The 17,987-nt window shown below is 44.0% G+C and overlaps 2 protein-coding genes across 6 annotated transcripts in view; one reads left to right on the top strand and one right to left on the bottom strand.

The window, feature by feature from the left end:
* The window catches only part of HMGXB3 (HMG-box containing 3), a 54,917-nt gene extending 46,182 nt beyond the window's left edge, over nt 1-8,735 (bottom strand). For all 4 annotated transcript variants that reach the window (XM_049874057.1, XM_049874058.1, XM_049874059.1 and 1 more), the window contains exons 1-4: nt 8,141-8,735; nt 5,055-5,193; nt 3,736-3,910; nt 110-607 (exon numbers count right to left, since the gene is read on the bottom strand). In XM_049874057.1, the coding sequence (XP_049730014.1) occupies nt 110-607; nt 3,736-3,910; nt 5,055-5,191 (810 nt within the window). In that variant the 5' untranslated portion in view covers nt 5,192-5,193; nt 8,141-8,735. The remainder of the gene's footprint in view (nt 1-109; nt 608-3,735; nt 3,911-5,054; nt 5,194-8,140) is intronic.
* TIGD6 (tigger transposable element derived 6) lies at nt 8,701-17,028 on the top strand. 2 transcript variants are annotated; one of them, XM_049874062.1, is made up of 2 exons: nt 8,701-8,849; nt 12,248-17,028. In XM_049874062.1, exon 2 carries the CDS (start codon nt 12,331-12,333, stop codon nt 13,903-13,905), a length of 1,575 nt encoding a protein of 524 aa, XP_049730019.1. In that variant the 5' UTR covers nt 8,701-8,849; nt 12,248-12,330; the 3' UTR covers nt 13,906-17,028. The 2 variants fall into 2 exon arrangements, with proteins under 2 accessions (XP_049730019.1, XP_049730020.1); XM_049874063.1 differs by having other exon boundaries at nt 12,197-17,028.
* The last annotated feature ends 959 nt before the right edge of the window (nt 17,029-17,987 follow it).

The raw sequence follows: 17,987 nt of genomic DNA, 5'->3' as shown, positions 1-17,987 counted from the left end.
TTACACCAGCCCTCTGTCACCTCTGCTCCAGAATCACGACGTATGGTGGTGTCCACCTTTTTAGTAATTTCAGATAAAAACAAAGGACATCAGTGCCAAAGCCACTTACCCTCATGACTGTTACCACTGACACGCTCTCCCCAACCTGTGAGTGGGGCATGGCCAGGCTTCTGGTGTGGAGGTCTGGTGAGCCATCCACCAAAGCTTCTTCAATCACCAGGCTGGTCTGGTAAGGCTGGTGGCTCTCCCCTACCTCCAGGGAAGCCTCCTCCAGAAGCACATCCTGGCTGAGGATCTCTGAGGTGGCAATCTCCTGTACAGCACCTGGCTGGGCAAGGGCTCCCACCTCTTCAGCCAGGGCCTCCACAGCCAGGCACTGCTCTGCCATGCCCACATGGCTGGGCACTGTTTCTGGGGCGGTGTTGGACACAAGTGGTGTTCCTTTAGAGGACATCTGGCTCTGGGCCACACACAGCTCCAGCTGAGGGCAGCTCCGGTCTTCCTGCAGGCTGCTCTTGGGGATGATGATGTAATCTGAGCGGGGGAGGATCTTGCGGAAGCCTGGGATGTCCGGAACCACAGCAGTCAGTGTAGAGAGCTTGGAGTTCTGAGGATGAGGAAGCCAGGAAGGAGGAAACAAGCAGAGAGACATGGACTAAGACCACATGGATATATATTTATGAGATCATTTTTTTTTCTGCAGAAAGACTCTACTCTCTTGACCTAAGACTCAGACAGGGTCAGTCTCTGACAACGAGGTAAATCACACCATAGGCAATGTAGTTTACTTGCTCAATCATACAGGAAGCAGAAAACAAGGACTGGACTCTGGAGAGGGCAATGATTTTAGCATCTGAAACCCTGAGCTGGAACCCCAGGTGTGGCAGCCTTGAGCAATCCTTTCTTCTCTTTAGGCCTCAGCTGCCCCATCTATAAAACAAGAGGGCTGAATCTGGCTATTTATGAGTTCCTGCCCAGCTCTGATACTTTAGGATTCTGACGGAGCAAAAGACTGAAACATTAGACTGTACAATGCTCAATTAAAATCACAAAAAGCACAAAACACAAATCAACGGGCCGAGATGGAACCCAAGACAGAAAGCAAGGATCCTGGCATCAATGGTTTCTCCCAGGCTTATACGGAAGTCGATGAACCTATCATGAAGGTTTTGTGAGAATGTGTGTATAAGAAAGAGGTCATCTGATAAGGACCTGAATATATTAGGGGGAAATATGAATATTAACAATGACCTAGGACCTCAACGAAGACCCTTAATAAGATGGACTGACACAGTGGCTGCAACAACGGGCTCAAGTATAACAACAATTAAGAGAATGGTGCAGGACCGGGCAGTGTTCTGTCCTGATGTACAAGGGGTTGCTATGAGTCAGAACTGACTCGACGGCACCTAACAACAAGACCTTAAGGTTTAGAAAATGCTTTCAAATCCGTGATCTTATTTTACCTTAAAAAATGAAACTATTAATTAAGTTAGGTACTATTGAGTTGGAATCAACTTGATGGCAATGGGTATTTAACAAATGAGGAAATTGAAGCTGAAGCTCAGGGAGGTAAAATGACTTTCCCCCAAAACAAAAGTAGTAAGTGGCCAAGCTGGGACTGCAGGACAGGTCTTCTAAGTATCAAGGAGACCAGGTACTAGAAGCATAACCCTGCATGGCTAATTGGCCCAATAGAGGGAGTTCAGGCACGAGAAAAAAAAGGTATTTTTGTTTTGCCTTGTTTTTTAAACAGAAAATTACCTGACAAGGAATATAAAAGTTCAAAGTGAACAGTTAAGTGAGAATTGAAATTAAATGGTACAAAAAATAATTTGAGAAGCATCTTTAAAAGGAACGCTGCAGTCAGTTACAAAAGAATCATTAAATCAGAAGCAAGAGGTCGATAAGACTGCCTAGCGCACAAAAAAAGCACTCAGAAATGAAAACTTAGAAGAAGCGCTAAGATGGAACATGACAGCAGATAGACTGAATCATTTATGGAGCCTTTATGGGAGAGGAGATGGGGAAACAACATTCTTAAGTCACCCTTCGAAGCATACAGTTCAGCAGGACAAGGCTAAATGGTGGTTAACTCCATAGTACAGTATGGACTTAACAAATCCAAACACTGCAAAACCAGGATGGCCTGGAAGAACCCACGGGCCCTGCCACTTGGCAGGAGACCTGAAGGACCGCTGAGGAGAAAGCCTGCCACAGGGCTCTGACAGGCTCCCAAGACATGCAGGCAGGAGTGTCTCGCCTTCACACCAGGCAATCTGGGAGAGGCCAACCACAGCCCACAAAGCTTTGCCCAAGCTTGATACGTTGCACGTGCTCAATAAATGTTAACTTTTCTTATCACATGGTCGCTGGGTATTTAATCTATTAAAGGTTGATACTCAGGGACCAAGCAAGTGTATGCCAAGAACTCAGCTAGGTGTTTTACATTAGGGTTATCTTAAATACTGAGTAGATACTATTATCCTCATTTTACAGATTAGAAAACCAAGTCTCAAAGGTTAAATGATTCTTCCAAAGTCACTCAGCTAGTTAGTATCAGAGTGCATCTACTCATGCTCTGGGTGGTAGTGGCAGAGACAGTGTTAGGCATAAATAAGCATATAGATAAGAAAGAATTTATTGCGGAAGATATACTGCTGACTATGTAACATGCAAAGCAAAGGGAGTATGTTTGCTTTTCCTACACTACCCCCTTCCTGCCACAGGAATTGTTTCCCGGTCTGTTTATAAACGAATCATCTAGAGGAGGAATAGGACAAGCCATCTCTAAGAATGCAGGTAACACAAAGTTCTTTCGGGAAGCAGAATGCCAAGCCAATAAGGACAAAATAATCTAAATGGTATGGCAGATGGGCGAACACAGCCTGTCCTGCCATAACATAGTTGTTGCATTCCTGAGAAACTTCTGCTCCACATTATCAAAAAACAAGTTAGAGACAACTGTTTCAATTGAAAAAATGGGTTGAGGTTAAACGGTTTCAGCCTGCAATAAAAAGTTATGTTTCCTACAGAAACTCCAGTTTAAACAAATACCAGTCTTAATAGTTGTCAGTGCATTTTGTTATTGTGAACCAGAAATAACAAAGTGGCTAACTGACACAAACCTAAATGCTTCCTTGCTTGTTCTTTAACTCAAGGCTTAAAAAAGCCTTGGTCTCTTCAATCATCTTGGGCCCTAACCTTGCATTTTTGCTTCTAGCGTAGTTCACAAACCACCAATGTTAACAAAAGAATGGGATACTTCACAAAACAGCTGTATCATCTATGTCACCATCTAAACTGCAAACCTGTAATTCCGATTATGTTGTAACTGACAGCAGCCCATGTAACACAAATCAATCATATTACACTTAACTTGTGCTACGAAAACTTACAGTGTAGGAGAAATGTCTATATAAGATATCAAATACCGGCTACCCACAAGGTTAAGGGGTTCCAGCTTATGCAAAAATCAGAAAAGGAACCTAAGACTCACTGCAAACAACTTTGAGAAATGTCAGCTCCATGTACTGCTGCAGCCAAGGAGGACCAGAGAGCGCAGGGCATCACTGACATGGAAACAGACAAAATCACACTCAAGAAAGACAAAACGACTCAACTCAAAATTTTCCTATGGAAAGAAAAGGAAACAGGAGAATAGGAGATTGGTTTGCCCAAGACATTCACCAGTGAATCAACAAGAACTGGTGGAGGAAAAAAAAAGTTACTTACGGGATCCAAACCTTCTTTCTCTAGTTTGGCTTTCTCCAAGTAGTAACTCCTTTCGGCCACACTGAGAAGCCTCCAGCTCTCGCTAATCTTCTTATTGATCTCAGACTGAGGGAGGTGGGGGAGCTCTTGCTGCACTTTCAGGTAGATGTCGTAATAGTAAAGGAGGTAAGCAGACCTGAGGAAGCAATGACTTCTTAGGGATTTCCCCCATTCAATCTGTAAGCACTACAGTGTTAGATTTTGGGTTGTGAAAAAGACCAAATCCATTGCTGTGGATTCGATTCTGACTCTTAGTGACCCTATAGGCCAGAGAAGAACTGCCCCAAGAGGATTTCCAAAGAGCGGCTGGTAGATTCGAACTGCCGACCTTTTGGTTAGCAGCTGAGCCCTTAACCACTATATCACCAGGGCTCCAGGTTGTGAAGAGGGAGATACAAAACCCAGCTTCTCACTTCAAAGCATTTGTCTAACTAGGGACTCAAGTCAAACAAAAAAACATTTAAATAACACTCTCAGGAAGATGTATGGGAGGAGGGCAAAATGAACGGTAAAGACAGAGTGGCTGTTCTTTTTAGAAATCTGGAAGCAAAGGTTCGTTTGGTTTGCTTTTCCACAGACCACTCTTTCTGTGGGAATGACTGGTTCTTAAAACCCAATATAAACAAAATAAGACACATGTGTCCTGTCATTTCACTGTCAGGGCAAGGTTGCACAGGGGCTAATTCCCCAGTGTGGTTATCATTCATACCCTTCACTCCTCTCCACAGCCTCTAGTCATCTCTCCGGTCAACAGCATCCCCCCAAGAATGGGAGAGGAAAACAAGAAGAACCATCAAAGTGACCCAGTGCTGGCAAACTTAGCAAGAAGTTTGGAGTGTTCGCAGACCAGAGGGGGATTAGAGCTATAATTTGGATATTTTCTATAGATATCATTGGTACTACTTGTGATTCCATAATTTTATTTATGTTGTATGTTAAATATTTAAATAAAAACAATAATACATAATGCAGTTCTCTAGGACGTACCTTCTACCATATATATGGTATGATCTTCTGTGACAGCCTAGAAACATGATCAAGATCTGGCCAGGAATGGCAAACACTGGCATCAATCTGGCCACCTTCCCCTCCCCATCCTTGCCCAACCCCACCAATCCTGAGACTCCGACAACTGACGTGACACTCACTCTCAATGAATCTGGATGCAGTGTTAAAAAGTCCTCCTCAGCAACTTCTGCTTATGAGCATTCCAGACTACCTCTTAGCCTTTTGGTTCGACATTTTTAAATGCCAGCAGTAACCAAAAAGTGTTAACTAACCTGGGTTTCTTGGCCTTTTCTCCATGTATTTTGTACTTTTTCTTCTTCTTGGGTGGCCCAGGGGAGGTATAACAGTAGGCTTCCTCAATTTCCTCCATCACGACAGTTACCTCAGTACCATCATATGATGCATCCATGGCTAGAGGAGAGGAAAGTCAAACACAAAGTGTCAGGAATTCACCCTAAAGGGGGCAGCAACCTCCTGATCAAACAATCTCTTACTTCTGCCAGGTCTTAAAAGGCTTAGCCATTTCCCAAAGGCAGAAGGTATTTCTTAGACATAGAGATTCCAGGGCTCCACCTCAGCCCTTCTGAACCAGAATCTCCAGAGGGCATGGAAATCTGCATGCTAGTAAAGTGCCCTAGGTGATTCATTTACCAGACAAATCTGGGACCGCTAGCTTAGACAGCCTTTTCACTTATATTCCCTCACTGGATACTCACAGCCATCTTTCAACTGAGAGATTTATTAGCTTCACATCACAAGGGCTCCATGAAAACAGGTAACAAGAATACTTCTCTAGGAGTCAGAAGTTCTGGCCCCTTCATATATTTCATTATCCTAAGCAAAATGCTTAAATGATTAATTCAGTTGCTCATTCCAGCATGTAGCATCTATGTGTAAGAGGTATCTTTATAGTCTGCCAACTTTAGAGATTTGGGGCAAGTCCATTAGCTGCTTTAGGTTCAGTTCTCTCACTTATAAAAAGAGAAGTCTCACCCACTTTACCACAGATTTACGGTGATAACATGCAAAGAACACAAAAGATGTAACTCTATTCGAGGACAGTGAAGTATTATACAAATTTTAATCTGGATGAAATGCTTAATGACCACCCCAAGGCACCAGGTGCAAATAGGAACTGAAAGATACAGATTTTTGACTCAAAAATCCAACTGTTTGAGCCTTCTTTCATTACACTACATTATTACTTATCTCTACTGGCAACCCTCTAAACCAAGGATGTTCAATAAATTTTCTGTGATCATGGAAATATTCTATGCCTGTGCCTCCCAATATGGCAGCCACTAGCCATACATGGCTATTGAGCACTTGAAATACTGCTAGAGTGACTGAAGAGCTGAGTTGGTTTTATTTAACTGTAATTAATTTAAATTTGAATAGCCACATATGGCTAGTGGCTATGACATTAGACAGCACATGTCTAAAGAGTTACCTGACAGACCAACATTAGCTTTTTGGCACTAGCTAAAGAAAGGGAGGATCTACTAACAGCTTTTACGTCTAGGAAAAGGCCGGCACAAAAAAAACTGAACGACCAGTTCAAGAACAAGCAGCTTATTTGTGGCCAAATTCCAAGTTGAAGTTTTACCCATGAAATTTAATCCTTTGAGAGAGAAAGGTTTCCAGAACTCACTTTCACAGAAAGGGAAATACATAGTTGCTCCTAAAATCTGTCAGAAAAGAATTTAGGATTCTGGGAAGAAGGAGCTGTGGTAGTAAACAGAGGACTGATTTTTGTTGTACAAAGCTCACTCACATTTTATTCAGACCTCATTCCACAGATGATAAGGTATCTGATAAGGTATAATGAGGAAAAGAGCACAGAATGTAAAGTCAGGAGATCTGAATCCAAGTCTAAACTTTTTTTTAACCATGTGACCTTGGACCAGTCAAGCCTATTCCCTGTTCTCTAAGTTTCAGTTGTTCTTCCGTGAGATAAGCGAAACTCAATGGTTTCTAACTTTCTGGGAGGCAAGAATTCCTTTACGATATTGTGAAAGCTAAAAAATTCTCCTCCAGAAAAATGCAGACATACAACATTTTACCTATAATTTTAAAGATATACTCCAGGTTGTTACTGTCAACTGCTGCTGAGTCAGTCACAACTCATGGTGACCCCATGTGTTGCAGAGTAGAGCTGCTCCAAAGGTTTTTTAAGACTGTGACCTTTCAGAACCAGATCACCACTCCCGTCTTTGAAGGTGTCTCTGAGTGGGTACAACCGCCAACTTGCCAACTAGTAGTCGAGCACTTAAGAACACATTATTCCTAAGCTTTCTTCTAGTTCTGTGTGATCTCTGATTCCTTTTCCCACTGGTGGTGGGGGGGGGGGTTGCAATCTTAACTGTCATAGCACAACCCAGAAGAGAACACAGCCCTCAATAAAACCTGGCTGAGTAAGCAACAGGCCAGCTAAGAGTAAGGGAAAACCAAAACCAGACCAAACCCTCTGCCGTCCAGTCGATTCTGACTCACAGTGACCTTACAGGGCAGAGTAGAACTGCCCCATAGAGTTTCGAAGGAGCGCCTGGCGGACTCGAACTGCTGACCTTTTGGTTAGCAGCCATAGCACTTAACCACTACGCCACTAGGATTTCCAGAGTAAGGGAAAGTGGAGTTGAAATCAAAGTTTACTCGTGTTTTTTTTTTGCTCTTAATAATTGACTTCTCAGCCCTTAAGTGCCTTGTGGAAAACAACAGTAACCGCAGGAGAGTATCCGTAAAGTATAACATGTAGGATTTTAGCACCCAGAAAGAAACAAGTCAGGAACAATTACAGCCACCTTGGGGTGGGTGAAGAAACTGACGTGTGTGTGTGTGTGTGTGTGTGTGTGTGTGTGTGTGTGTGTGTGTCCCTCTCTCTATTTTGTTTCAAGCTTGGTTATCTCTGACCTCAGTACGGAGATGCAAAGAAAAGCAAGATAATACATAGGTTAAAACCAAGGGCAGAAGTTCTGGGTTCTAATTTAGGTTACACCATTTAATAGCAGAGCCCTATGACCTTGGGCAATCTACTTACTCTCTCTAAAACTGATTTTTTCATCTGCAAAATAGATTAAAGGCAGTGCTTGAAATTTGCAACGCATTCACTGTCCCATCAGATCCTCCTCAGAACCTCATCAGATGACCTCTGATTGCTCAGCCACGGACTACGGTTTGACTCCCGGCCACTTCATTTCTCTCTCTGGGTCTCAGAAGTCCCAAAGGATTGCGGGGAAAAAATAACAAGGCTCGCCGGTCCTGTTTTGTGGAAGAGGCCACAGAGGCTCTGAGAGCCGCAGCACCCAGCCCAAGGTCGCCCAGTGGGGTCCGCAGCGCGGTCCTAGAGGGCAAGACTTACCCAGAGGAGCGTGGAGGCCACGCGGCTCACATTCCCGGAGGCGCTCGGCCCGTGGGCTCGGTGAGGGGGCTGGCCGGCGCACTCGCGCTCCCCTCTGTCGGCGAGAGGCGGCTCCAGTCGTGACAGCGGCAACAAGGAAGTGGAGGCGAGGGCTCGTGCGCGCATCCCGGGGGCTGGAGGAGCCCCGGCCCCGCGGCCCCGCCCGGTGACACACGGCGCGGAGTCGCGACAGACCCTCTCGCTCCCCGCCTGCGAAGTCGCGATATGGAGTCGTGGAGGGCGGGTGTAGGAGCACAGGTTCGTCCTGCAGATCCTTCGCCGACTGCTGCCGAGGGCCCCGGGGGTCAAACCCCGGGGAGCCCGAGGAGGACAGCAGGGACACGGGAGTCGCCGCAGCACCGGTTCACCGGCGGCGGCGGTAGCAGCAGTAGCACACCTTGGACCGCCAGGGAGACTCGTCCCGGCGGCCTTCGCGGCGCACCGGAAGCGTCTGGCGGCGCGTGACTCCGTGCGACCCCTCGCGCAAGCGCAACAGTCCGGCCTTAGCTGGGAGGCGGGCCCTTAGGAACTGTTTGGAGGCTTTGAGGAGGCCCGCTGAGGCGGACGGACTGCTTCCGGCCAGAGGTCCCGGGCGGAGGAGGAAGCTGTAGTTGCCGGCGGTGCGTCCCCCCGGCTGCTCAGCCCCCGGGCACAGTCGTGGGGCGTTCAGGTAACAAGGGCGGGGCTACGCCGAGCGTGAGGGGTCGTGGCTCCGCCTCACCTCTCAGAGCCACGTGGGGCCCGGGGAACCCCCCCCACACAGCTGTGTCCCGTACGGTACTCAAGGCCTGACCCCATCCTTCTCAGTCTGTCCCCGTGCATTCAGTATAAGGTTCATATTTCCTAACGCAGCATCAGGCCTCCCTCATCCCGGTCATTTGCAGTCAGCCCGTTTCTCCCACCGCCCCACGGATAGTAATGACATCGGGCTCCTGGAGTGATTGAAGCGGAGCTAAATGACCGTGTGGAGAGACTCCGGGAATCTGATAGGGATGGTATGGTTATTTCCCGCCGATGTCACAAATTGTCCCGCATTTATACACGTTCCCGCACGACCCTCACTATCTTACACACGTATTATCGATCTGCATACTTCTCTCCATCTACCGCTATCATCGTTCCCTACCTAGAGTCATGTAGTCTTCCTGCTTCCGCTCTTGTCCCTCTAAATCTGACAGCAGCCACACGGATCTTTCTGAACTTTAAGTCTGATCATGTCACTCCCTTGCATAAAACCTTCCGGTGTTTTCTCCTTCACTTGGAATAAAATTGAAATTTCTTAGCTTGACCTCCAAGACTTTGTCTAGTTTGGCTTTTGCCTGGTTCTCTTTCCACATCTCTCGGTAATACTGGTAGTTCCCACAACAAACTACATAGCACTCTGTAGCGTTCAGAACATTGGCTTTGTAGTGAGCCTCCCTGGGTTTGAATCTCAGCACTGCCACGTGTAATCTGTATTAAGCATATAAAGAAAGGGCTCAGCAAATTACGTTCGCTCAGGAGATCCTCAGTAACCGGTTTCTGTCGCAGTAATTGCACCACCGTTCACTGGGTTGCTTAATGCTCGAGTCAAAGAATCCTCCTGTACCTCACATCAAGTCAGTCAACAAGACCTGCAACAACGTAGCCTAGAAATGGACTACTCCACATCTTCACTATTACAGTTGTAATTCAAGCTACCGTTCTCTCTCACCTGAACTGCTTTTTCTCTGACACTCTTCAATTCCATTCTCCACACAGCGGTCATCTTTTTCTCCTTGCTTAAAATTCTCAGTAGCTTCTTATTGCACTCAAATTAATATTCGAACTGTATGTGGCCTGTTTTTATTTTCAGATTTAGGGGCACCTTTTAGGAGAATGGACTTCATCTATTACGTTCTCCACCCTGCAACCAAAGGACTCCTTAAAAAGTGCAAATTTGATCATGTCATTCCTTAAAACGCAAACGGAAAGAAAACTTCTGAAGGCCTATTATTGCCCCTTGGATCAAGCTAGAATCCTTAATAGGCCATTCTGTGATTTGGCCCTCACTTTCTTCCCCCAAAGACTTTTTTTGTCTTGATCATGCCATTTTATCTTTGATAGTACTCCATTACCTTTACATATATTTCTTTCCATCTCATGAATTCCTATTTATTTCTTAAGGCCTAACAGAAATATTGTTTCCTCTTTGTCCCCACCCACCATTCACCCCAGTTGATCACTCCCACTTTTGTGTTCTCTGTTATAGTGCCTCACACACTGTAGTGTTTGTCTTTCCTGTCTAGATGGTCGAGATGGTAAGGTCCTCAAGGGTGGGCATTATGTTCCATTCATCTCTATATGGCTGGCATCAAGCTCAGTGATTGGCACATAGAAGATGCCATGAATAGATGGATATTTGTGTGGAAGTGGTGGTAGAATCCTGCCCTCAGGAAGGAGTTATCACAGCACCCTCTCTGGTCCTTTGAGGGCTCTGGTTTTTTTTTTTTTTTAATGATAAAAGGTCTAAGCAGCAAATTACCACTGCTGGATCCTGTTCTGTTTGGCCAGCCTGGGAGGTTGGTTGGTTTGTTTTAAATTCTGAAAACCTCTAGGTAGGGCATACAGACCACAACACTCTCTATTAATACCTTATCTACATTTCACTCACTCAAGATGCTTACCTGGTCCCTAAAAGCATTTGAGTTTAGAGCACCTGGTCTAGTGTCCAGTACTTCAACCTGGAAGGGACCTTAAGGATCATCTGGTCCTGTGGTTTGTCACCATGGAGCCTATCAGAATCACTCTGGGAGCTTTTAAAAAATTATTTTCCCTCATAGAGATTTTCTATGAGATTCACTAGGTCCAAGGTGGGGCCTGGAAATGAGATTCTAATATGCCTTCCCTGGTTGAGTCCAGTCTCTGCATTTCAAAATGGGAAAGAGGCCCAGAGAGGGACTGTAATCTGCCTATCACTTTTGCCATCATCCCTCACCTGAATTATCAGCAACAGCATCCTAATATCCTAATTCATCTCTTTGCCTCCTTGATCCATTTTCCATAAAACATTTTAAAATGTAAAAGCAGATCATGACCCTCCCTTGCTTAAAAATCTTCAGTGGATTTCTGTTACACTCAGAATAAAATATCAACTTCTTGTCATGGCATCTTTGAGTGGTCTGGCTCTCCACTTTTGTCATACACATGTGAGTCTTTCAGTTCAGTACCTCAGTCTCTTTCCAGCCCTCAAGCTTTGCTGATGCCCTGTCCTTTGCTGGGGTGCCCTTACCCCCTACTCTTCATAGAGATTTCAGCTGAAATGCCATATTCTCAGTGAGAACACACTTGGCCACTCTGTGTAAATAGATCTTCCACTTTTATTCTCTATCACAGTGTTTGTCATAGCACATATCACACACTGTAATTATCTGTTTACTTATTGTTTCTATCCCCCACCACACTGTATAGTTCATAAGGGCAGGGACCTTGTTCATCACTGTATCCTTACAGCTTGGCCCTGTAAATAATCACTAAATGAATGTGTGGCTACCGGAAACATCTTCCCACAATGGAAATCTTTCCAAGTTAGATGGTGATAGAGTTTTGAAGTTCTCATTTTGGTGTGGAATTTCAAGCAGGACCATGGAATGGCAGAAAGAGCACTAATCTGAGTCAAGAAATATGAGCTACATGAACCTGTAGGCCTCTTCCCTGGGCCTCAGTTTGTGCATCCATAAAATGAGCTGGATAATTACCCCTTGAATTTATACAGTGCATTGCTATTTGCAAAGCTCTTTCACCATCTATTAATGTCAATGTATTCTCACAGTGGCAAGAGCAGACACTGCTATTCCCATTTTTATGGAGTCTCAGAGAGCTTAAACTAGATTATTTATAAGGCCACTTCTTTTTCAAACATTCTGTAAGTCTGTAAAACTAGTTTCTACAAAAAATCAGTAGCATGAATCCTGTTTCCTCTTGATTATGGCCTTTTATTATCAGTTCCTAATAGAGTTCTTTGAAAATCTGAACCCTTTTTTTTTTTTTTTTTTTAAGGGGAATCCATCATCTTTGGTTCCTGATAGATACTTTGTTTTGTCTTCTCAGTTTTTCACACCTGTGGCAAAAGAAGCCACGAGGAGGAACGGACGCAGCCCTGTTAGCTGTGGCCCAGGCCTCATTCCACGGATATGGCAAACAAGGGGAACAAGAAACGACGGCAGTTCTCCCTGGAGGAGAAAATGAAAGTTGTGGAAGCTGTAGACTCAGGCAGGAGGAAAGGTGATGTGGCAAAAGAATTTGGTATCACTCCTTCTACTTTGTCTACATTCTTAAAGGATCGCACCAAATTTGAAGAAAAGGTGCGGGAGGCATCTGTGGGGCCCCAGCGGAAGAGGATGAGGAATGCACTCTATGATGACATCGATAAGGCTGTTTTTGCTTGGTTTCAAGAAATCCACGCCAAAAACATTCTCGTGACTGGTTCTGTCATTAGGAAGAAAGCACTAAACCTGGCCAACATGCTTGGCTATGACAGTTTTCAAGCAAGTGTGGGCTGGCTGAACAGATTTAGGGATCGCCATGGAATTACTTTGAAAGCAGTCTGTAGAGAGAATAGTGACAGGCTAATGAATGGTCTAGGAATAGATAAGGTTAACGAGTGGCATGCAGGGGAAATTATAAAACTGATTGCTGACTACAGCCCAGATGATATCTTTAATGCTGACGAGACAGGAGTGTTTTTCCAGTTGCTTCCCCAGCACACACTTGCTGCTAAAGGGGACTATTGTAGAGGGGGCAAGAAAGCAAAGCAGAGGTTGACAGCACTCTTTTGTTGCAATGCTTCAGGGACTGAAAAAATGAGACCATTGATTGTTGGTAGGTCACCCAGCCCACGCTGTCTCAAGAACATCCATTCCCTCCCTTGTGATTACCGAGCCAACCAGTGGGCATGGATGACGCAGGATCTATTTAATGAGTGGCTGATGCAAGTGGATGCCAGGATGAAACAGGCAGAACGGCGGATCCTCCTGCTTATTGACAACTGCTCTGCACACAACATGCTTCCACGCTTGGAAAGGATCCAGGTGGGGTATCTGCCCTCAAACTGTACTGCTGTCCTGCAGCCCCTGAATCTTGGCATAATCCACACCATGAAAGTGCTGTATAGGAGCCACTTTCTAAAGCGGATCCTCCTCAAACTCAGCAGCAGTCAGGATCAAGAAAAGGTGGACATTAAGCAGGCCATGGACATGATTGCTGCGGCGTGGTGGTCAATCAAGCAGTCCACAGTGGTGAAATGCTGGCAGAGGGCAGGCATCATCCCTATGGAATTTACAGATTCCGATGCAGAAGAAGCGGCCAACGAACCAGCCGCTGTCATTGAAAAGTTGTGGCGCTCGGTAGCTATTGCCACCTGTATCCCGAATGAAGTAAATTTCCAGGACTTTGTAACTGCAGATGATGACCTCATCGTCTCCCAGGAGCTGATGGACACAGAGGTCATCCAGGGCATGATGACTGATGAAAATACTGATGAAGCCGGAAGTGAAGATGAGGGGGAGATCTCTTTACCAGAACAGCCAAAAATCACCATCGCAGAGGCTATCACAAGTGTACAGAAACTTAGACAGTTCCTTTCCACTTGCACAGGCGTTCCCGATGCAGTTTTTGGACAGCTAAATGGCATAGACCAATATTTAATGAGAAGAGTAACACAAACTCTTGTGGATTCCAAAATTACAGATTTTCTCCAAACAAAATAATGTAGGAATTAACTGCCTCTTTTACTTTAGAATACGTACTTTTATAAGAATAAAGATTTCTTTAGATAGGATATTGAACTTAAATTTTAAGCAATATTCTTATGACAACATTCCAGTCCCGTACCCGTTGCTGTTGAGTCAATTCTGACACATATCAACCCTACAGGACAGGAGAACTGCCTCACAGGGTTTCTAAAGAATGGCTGGTGGGTTTGAACTACCGACCTTTTGGTTAGCAGCTGAGGTCTTAAGCACCGAGTCATCAGGGCTCCAACATTACGGTATTCTGAAATAATCAGGAAACACCCTTGAGTGGGATTTGGAAGTGAAATTTCACTGATACCTGTGTTCTCTTTTGAGTAACCCAATGGTTCCCAAACTTGTCTGCATGTTAGAATCACTTGACTAGGTCATGTGATTCTGACAATAGGACACAGGCATTAATAGTTTTTGAAGCTCCCCAGGTGATTCAAATGTGCAGACAAGTTTGAAAACTTCTGGGTAAGTCACAGGAAAGTCAAGCACTCCTATGGGCCTGGAGCCAACTTCTTCCCACTGGGGTTAGCTCAGTGGTTTTCAAATTTTAGCACACCTCAGAATCACTTGGAGGGCCTGTTAAAACCCAGATTGCTAGGCCCAACCTTCAGAGTTTCGGCTAGATCCTAGCACTTCGCTCTTCAGCCGGCTGTCTGAGTCCTCCCTATCGCTAATGGTAAAAAAAAAAAAAATCAGCAGGTCTTACTCTCAAATCATCTGTGAACTCTTTTCTGCTGACTTGGCAACTCTAGAACATTCTCAACTACTCTCTTAAATAACATCAGTCAGGTGTTCCGTAGAGGTACATCTGTCTTGCCCAAGCAGTTAACAGGAGCCATCTAGCCTATTAAAACGTCCTGTAGTGCTTCAAGGAATCCTGGTGGTGAAGTGGTTAAGAGCTCAGCTGCTAACCAGAAGGTGGGAAGTTTGAATCCACCAGCCACTCCTTAGAAACCCTATAGAGCAGTTCTACTCTCTCCTATAGGGTCACTATGAGTTGGAATTGACTCGATGGCAACGGGTTTTTTTGTTTGTTTGTTTGTTTGTTTATAGTGCTTTGGGTTTATTATTAATAGGGAGCTGGAGTACAGGGAAATAAAGTGCTTTACAAAAGAGACATGAATAAGATCTGGGAGGCAGGATATGATAACAGAGGACCCTGTTAATGAGGATCACTGAAGAAAACACATAGACCATTGTATCTGCCACTTTCCAGACAAGGTGAAAGGTAAGTTCATGAGAGAGATGTCACGTGTGAGTGTTTGGATGGGTCCTAATTTGGATCATTCACACTGCTTCTCTCCATCCCTATGGATAACCCAGCCGGTACCATGTAATCAAGATTAAGACACACTACATTTGCCCTCCATGAAAGTGACCTAGAGTCCCTGGGTGGCACAGATGGTTAAATGCTCAACTATTGGGCTAAAGTTGGCAGTTTGAGCCTACCCAGAGACACCTCAGAAGACCAGCCTGGTGATCTACTTCTGAAAGATGACAGCCTATAGAGCACGATTCTACTGTGCAACACATGGGGTCGCCATGAGTTGGAATTGGCTTGAGGCAACCAGCAACAACACAGTGACTTAATAAATCACTCCTTTTTTTCCTGTGTGAAGAACATCTTTTCCCCCCACCCCGTGTGAAGAATACTTCAGAGAAATCGAGAGCAGATCTAATTTTAAGTTATGATTTAAAACTATGTAAATTTCTAATCAGGCTTATGTTAAAACAGTTTTCCCCTATAGAGAAGACATTCTTAATATTCTTTATAACCCTAATATCTATTCCCAGTAAGTCACATTTTTTAGAAGGTACACAGTACCTGTTAATATTGTAGTCTTTTGTTGTTTTTTTTCCTTCTTCAGGTTAATTTTGTGGATATTTCAGAAACCCATAGCAATTTTGTTATTTTTCTTTAGTTACTTAATTGAAACAGATTATAAAGCAGATTAGTCATGGAAAGTACTGCTTCCATGTTGAACAAGAAACAACAGATGTTTAAATAGATTTTTTAAAAACTTATTTTGGATATATTTCCTTTAACAAACTAGTATAATTTGGATTAAACATACTGTATGTACTTTAAATTTTTAACATTTAGGACAGGGAACCTTGCGTTCTCGCTGAGTGCTGTGGTTTTGTCTCACTGCCAACACCTTAACTGATGATCTCAGCACCATCTTGTGTCAGCATTACTGACACAATTTCTAATTTCTTCCCTCACCTTTCTCCAGAAATCCATTTTGTATACATTGTTAGCTCTATTGGCATCATGCCATTTCCTTTGCCCAAGTGTCTGTGTTGGCTCTCAAATACCTACAAAATTAAAAATTAGCTTTTTCAGCTGGGTTTTAGTACCCTAGTGGTTAAGAGCTACATCTGCTAATGAAAAGGTCTGCAGATCAAATGCAACAGGTGCTCCTTGCAAACTCTATGGCGCAGTTCTACTCTGTCCCATAGGGCCGCTATGAGTTGGAATTGGCTTGACGGCAGCGAGTTTGGTTTTTGTTTTTATAGTCTGACTGCGACCTGCATTTCCAGCTTGGTTGCTCAGAACAATTCAGTGTGCATGATGCTTCCCGAATAGGCCATTGTCTTCTTTCACTCCATACCCGTTGGCCTGTGTGCCTTTGCCTGAAAGCCTCACCCTGCTCACTACCAAGCTAGGCTCTGCACATTCTTCAAGAACTCACTGGAGTCCCCCTTCTTGAAGACTCCAGCAGCCACTTCACCCTTTTTCCCCTCGTTGCTTGAGCACTTCTTATCTCTACCACTCAGTTAAGCACTTAAATGCTGTCTCTGTTCTGTGGCTCTTTATCTAGACTGTAAGCTCCATGAGAGCAGGGACCAGCCTGCCTTTGTAACCATAATGGTGCCTAGCACTGTACTGGGAACATCATAGGCACTTTAATAAACATTTGTGTATAAATTGATAGATGCATGTAATGTGTCAAAGCCCCCTCATTTTTAAAGCTGCATCAAGCATTGATTTGACGAGAAAATGGCTGGGAGATAAGGTAGGATTATGCTTTATTTTAAAAGGTTAGCAAAAATTTTCCAGGAATATCATTGCCTCAAATATTATTCCAGTCAACATTATCATCTCTGTGAGAATGAAGAGCTCTAACGCATAGAGTTAAACCTCTTTCTTGTTTTTGCCTCCATATATATCACAGGACTTTAGTATGAAAGGCTTTGTCTAAGTGCCATAGTAGGTGTTCAGTAAATGTGTGCTTTTATTAAAAAAGAGAAATTTAATGTCCTTGATTCATTTAGATCCTGAGAGATGGAAATCATACCAGAGAAGAGGGCTTTGTGCTCTAGTTTACGTTGGTTAAACCTTTCATTCTATTGGACATTAGGGTTTGTTTATTATTTTCTTGGTCTGTTCTTGTCAACAGACTCTACAGGTTCTCCCTGCCTATCTGGCCACTCAATCTCCACTTGGGGACTTAGTTCTGCCCCATTTGACCTATGTTTATTGAAGTGTCTGTGATGTTTAGGCCAACACATTGGGACTAGGCACCTATCTCAGTTGTGCTGTCATGAGGATAAAAATGTGTACATGGCACAGCATAAATATTCTATAAATGCTATCAGTCACCATTACTATCAATCCCTATATGAACTTAACAAATACCATCTAGAGGCAGGGACCTATCTAACCAAAGAGATGCTGGATATGAAAGGGATTAGCCATTTCTTCCACTAACAGATCTTGGAGTTCAGAGTTCCAGAGCCACCGGCCTGATCAATAGATGACAACTCAAAGAGTTTTCTTTGCTCTATTACTAAGAAGGATTTTTTCATTCGAAAGGAAGATGAGATTTATTGTCTGTTATTTAGCAAGCACTGTTTCACTTGTTATCATTTAATCTTTCCAGAAAATCATAGAAAGACAAGTTCAGATAATGTAAGTAAATTCCAAGGTTACTAACCTTTTAAACAGCTCAAGAACTAGACCAAATTCTTAGTTATACAGTGCTGCTATAACAGAAATACCACAAATAGGTGACTTTAAAAAAAACAAATTTCTCTCACAG

This window comes from Elephas maximus, chromosome 2 (assembly GCF_024166365.1).
Source record: "Elephas maximus indicus isolate mEleMax1 chromosome 2, mEleMax1 primary haplotype, whole genome shotgun sequence".
Taxonomy (NCBI): domain Eukaryota; kingdom Metazoa; phylum Chordata; class Mammalia; order Proboscidea; family Elephantidae; genus Elephas; species Elephas maximus.
Note: the sequence above shows the minus strand (reverse complement) of the source record. Positions and strands in the feature narration are given on the sequence as shown.

What these genes read in the sequence shown, in the direction of transcription:
- TIGD6 (XM_049874062.1), top strand. Translation starts at nt 12,331, where the DNA reads ATGGCAAACAAGGGGAACAAGAAACGACGGCAGTTCTCCCTGGAGGAG.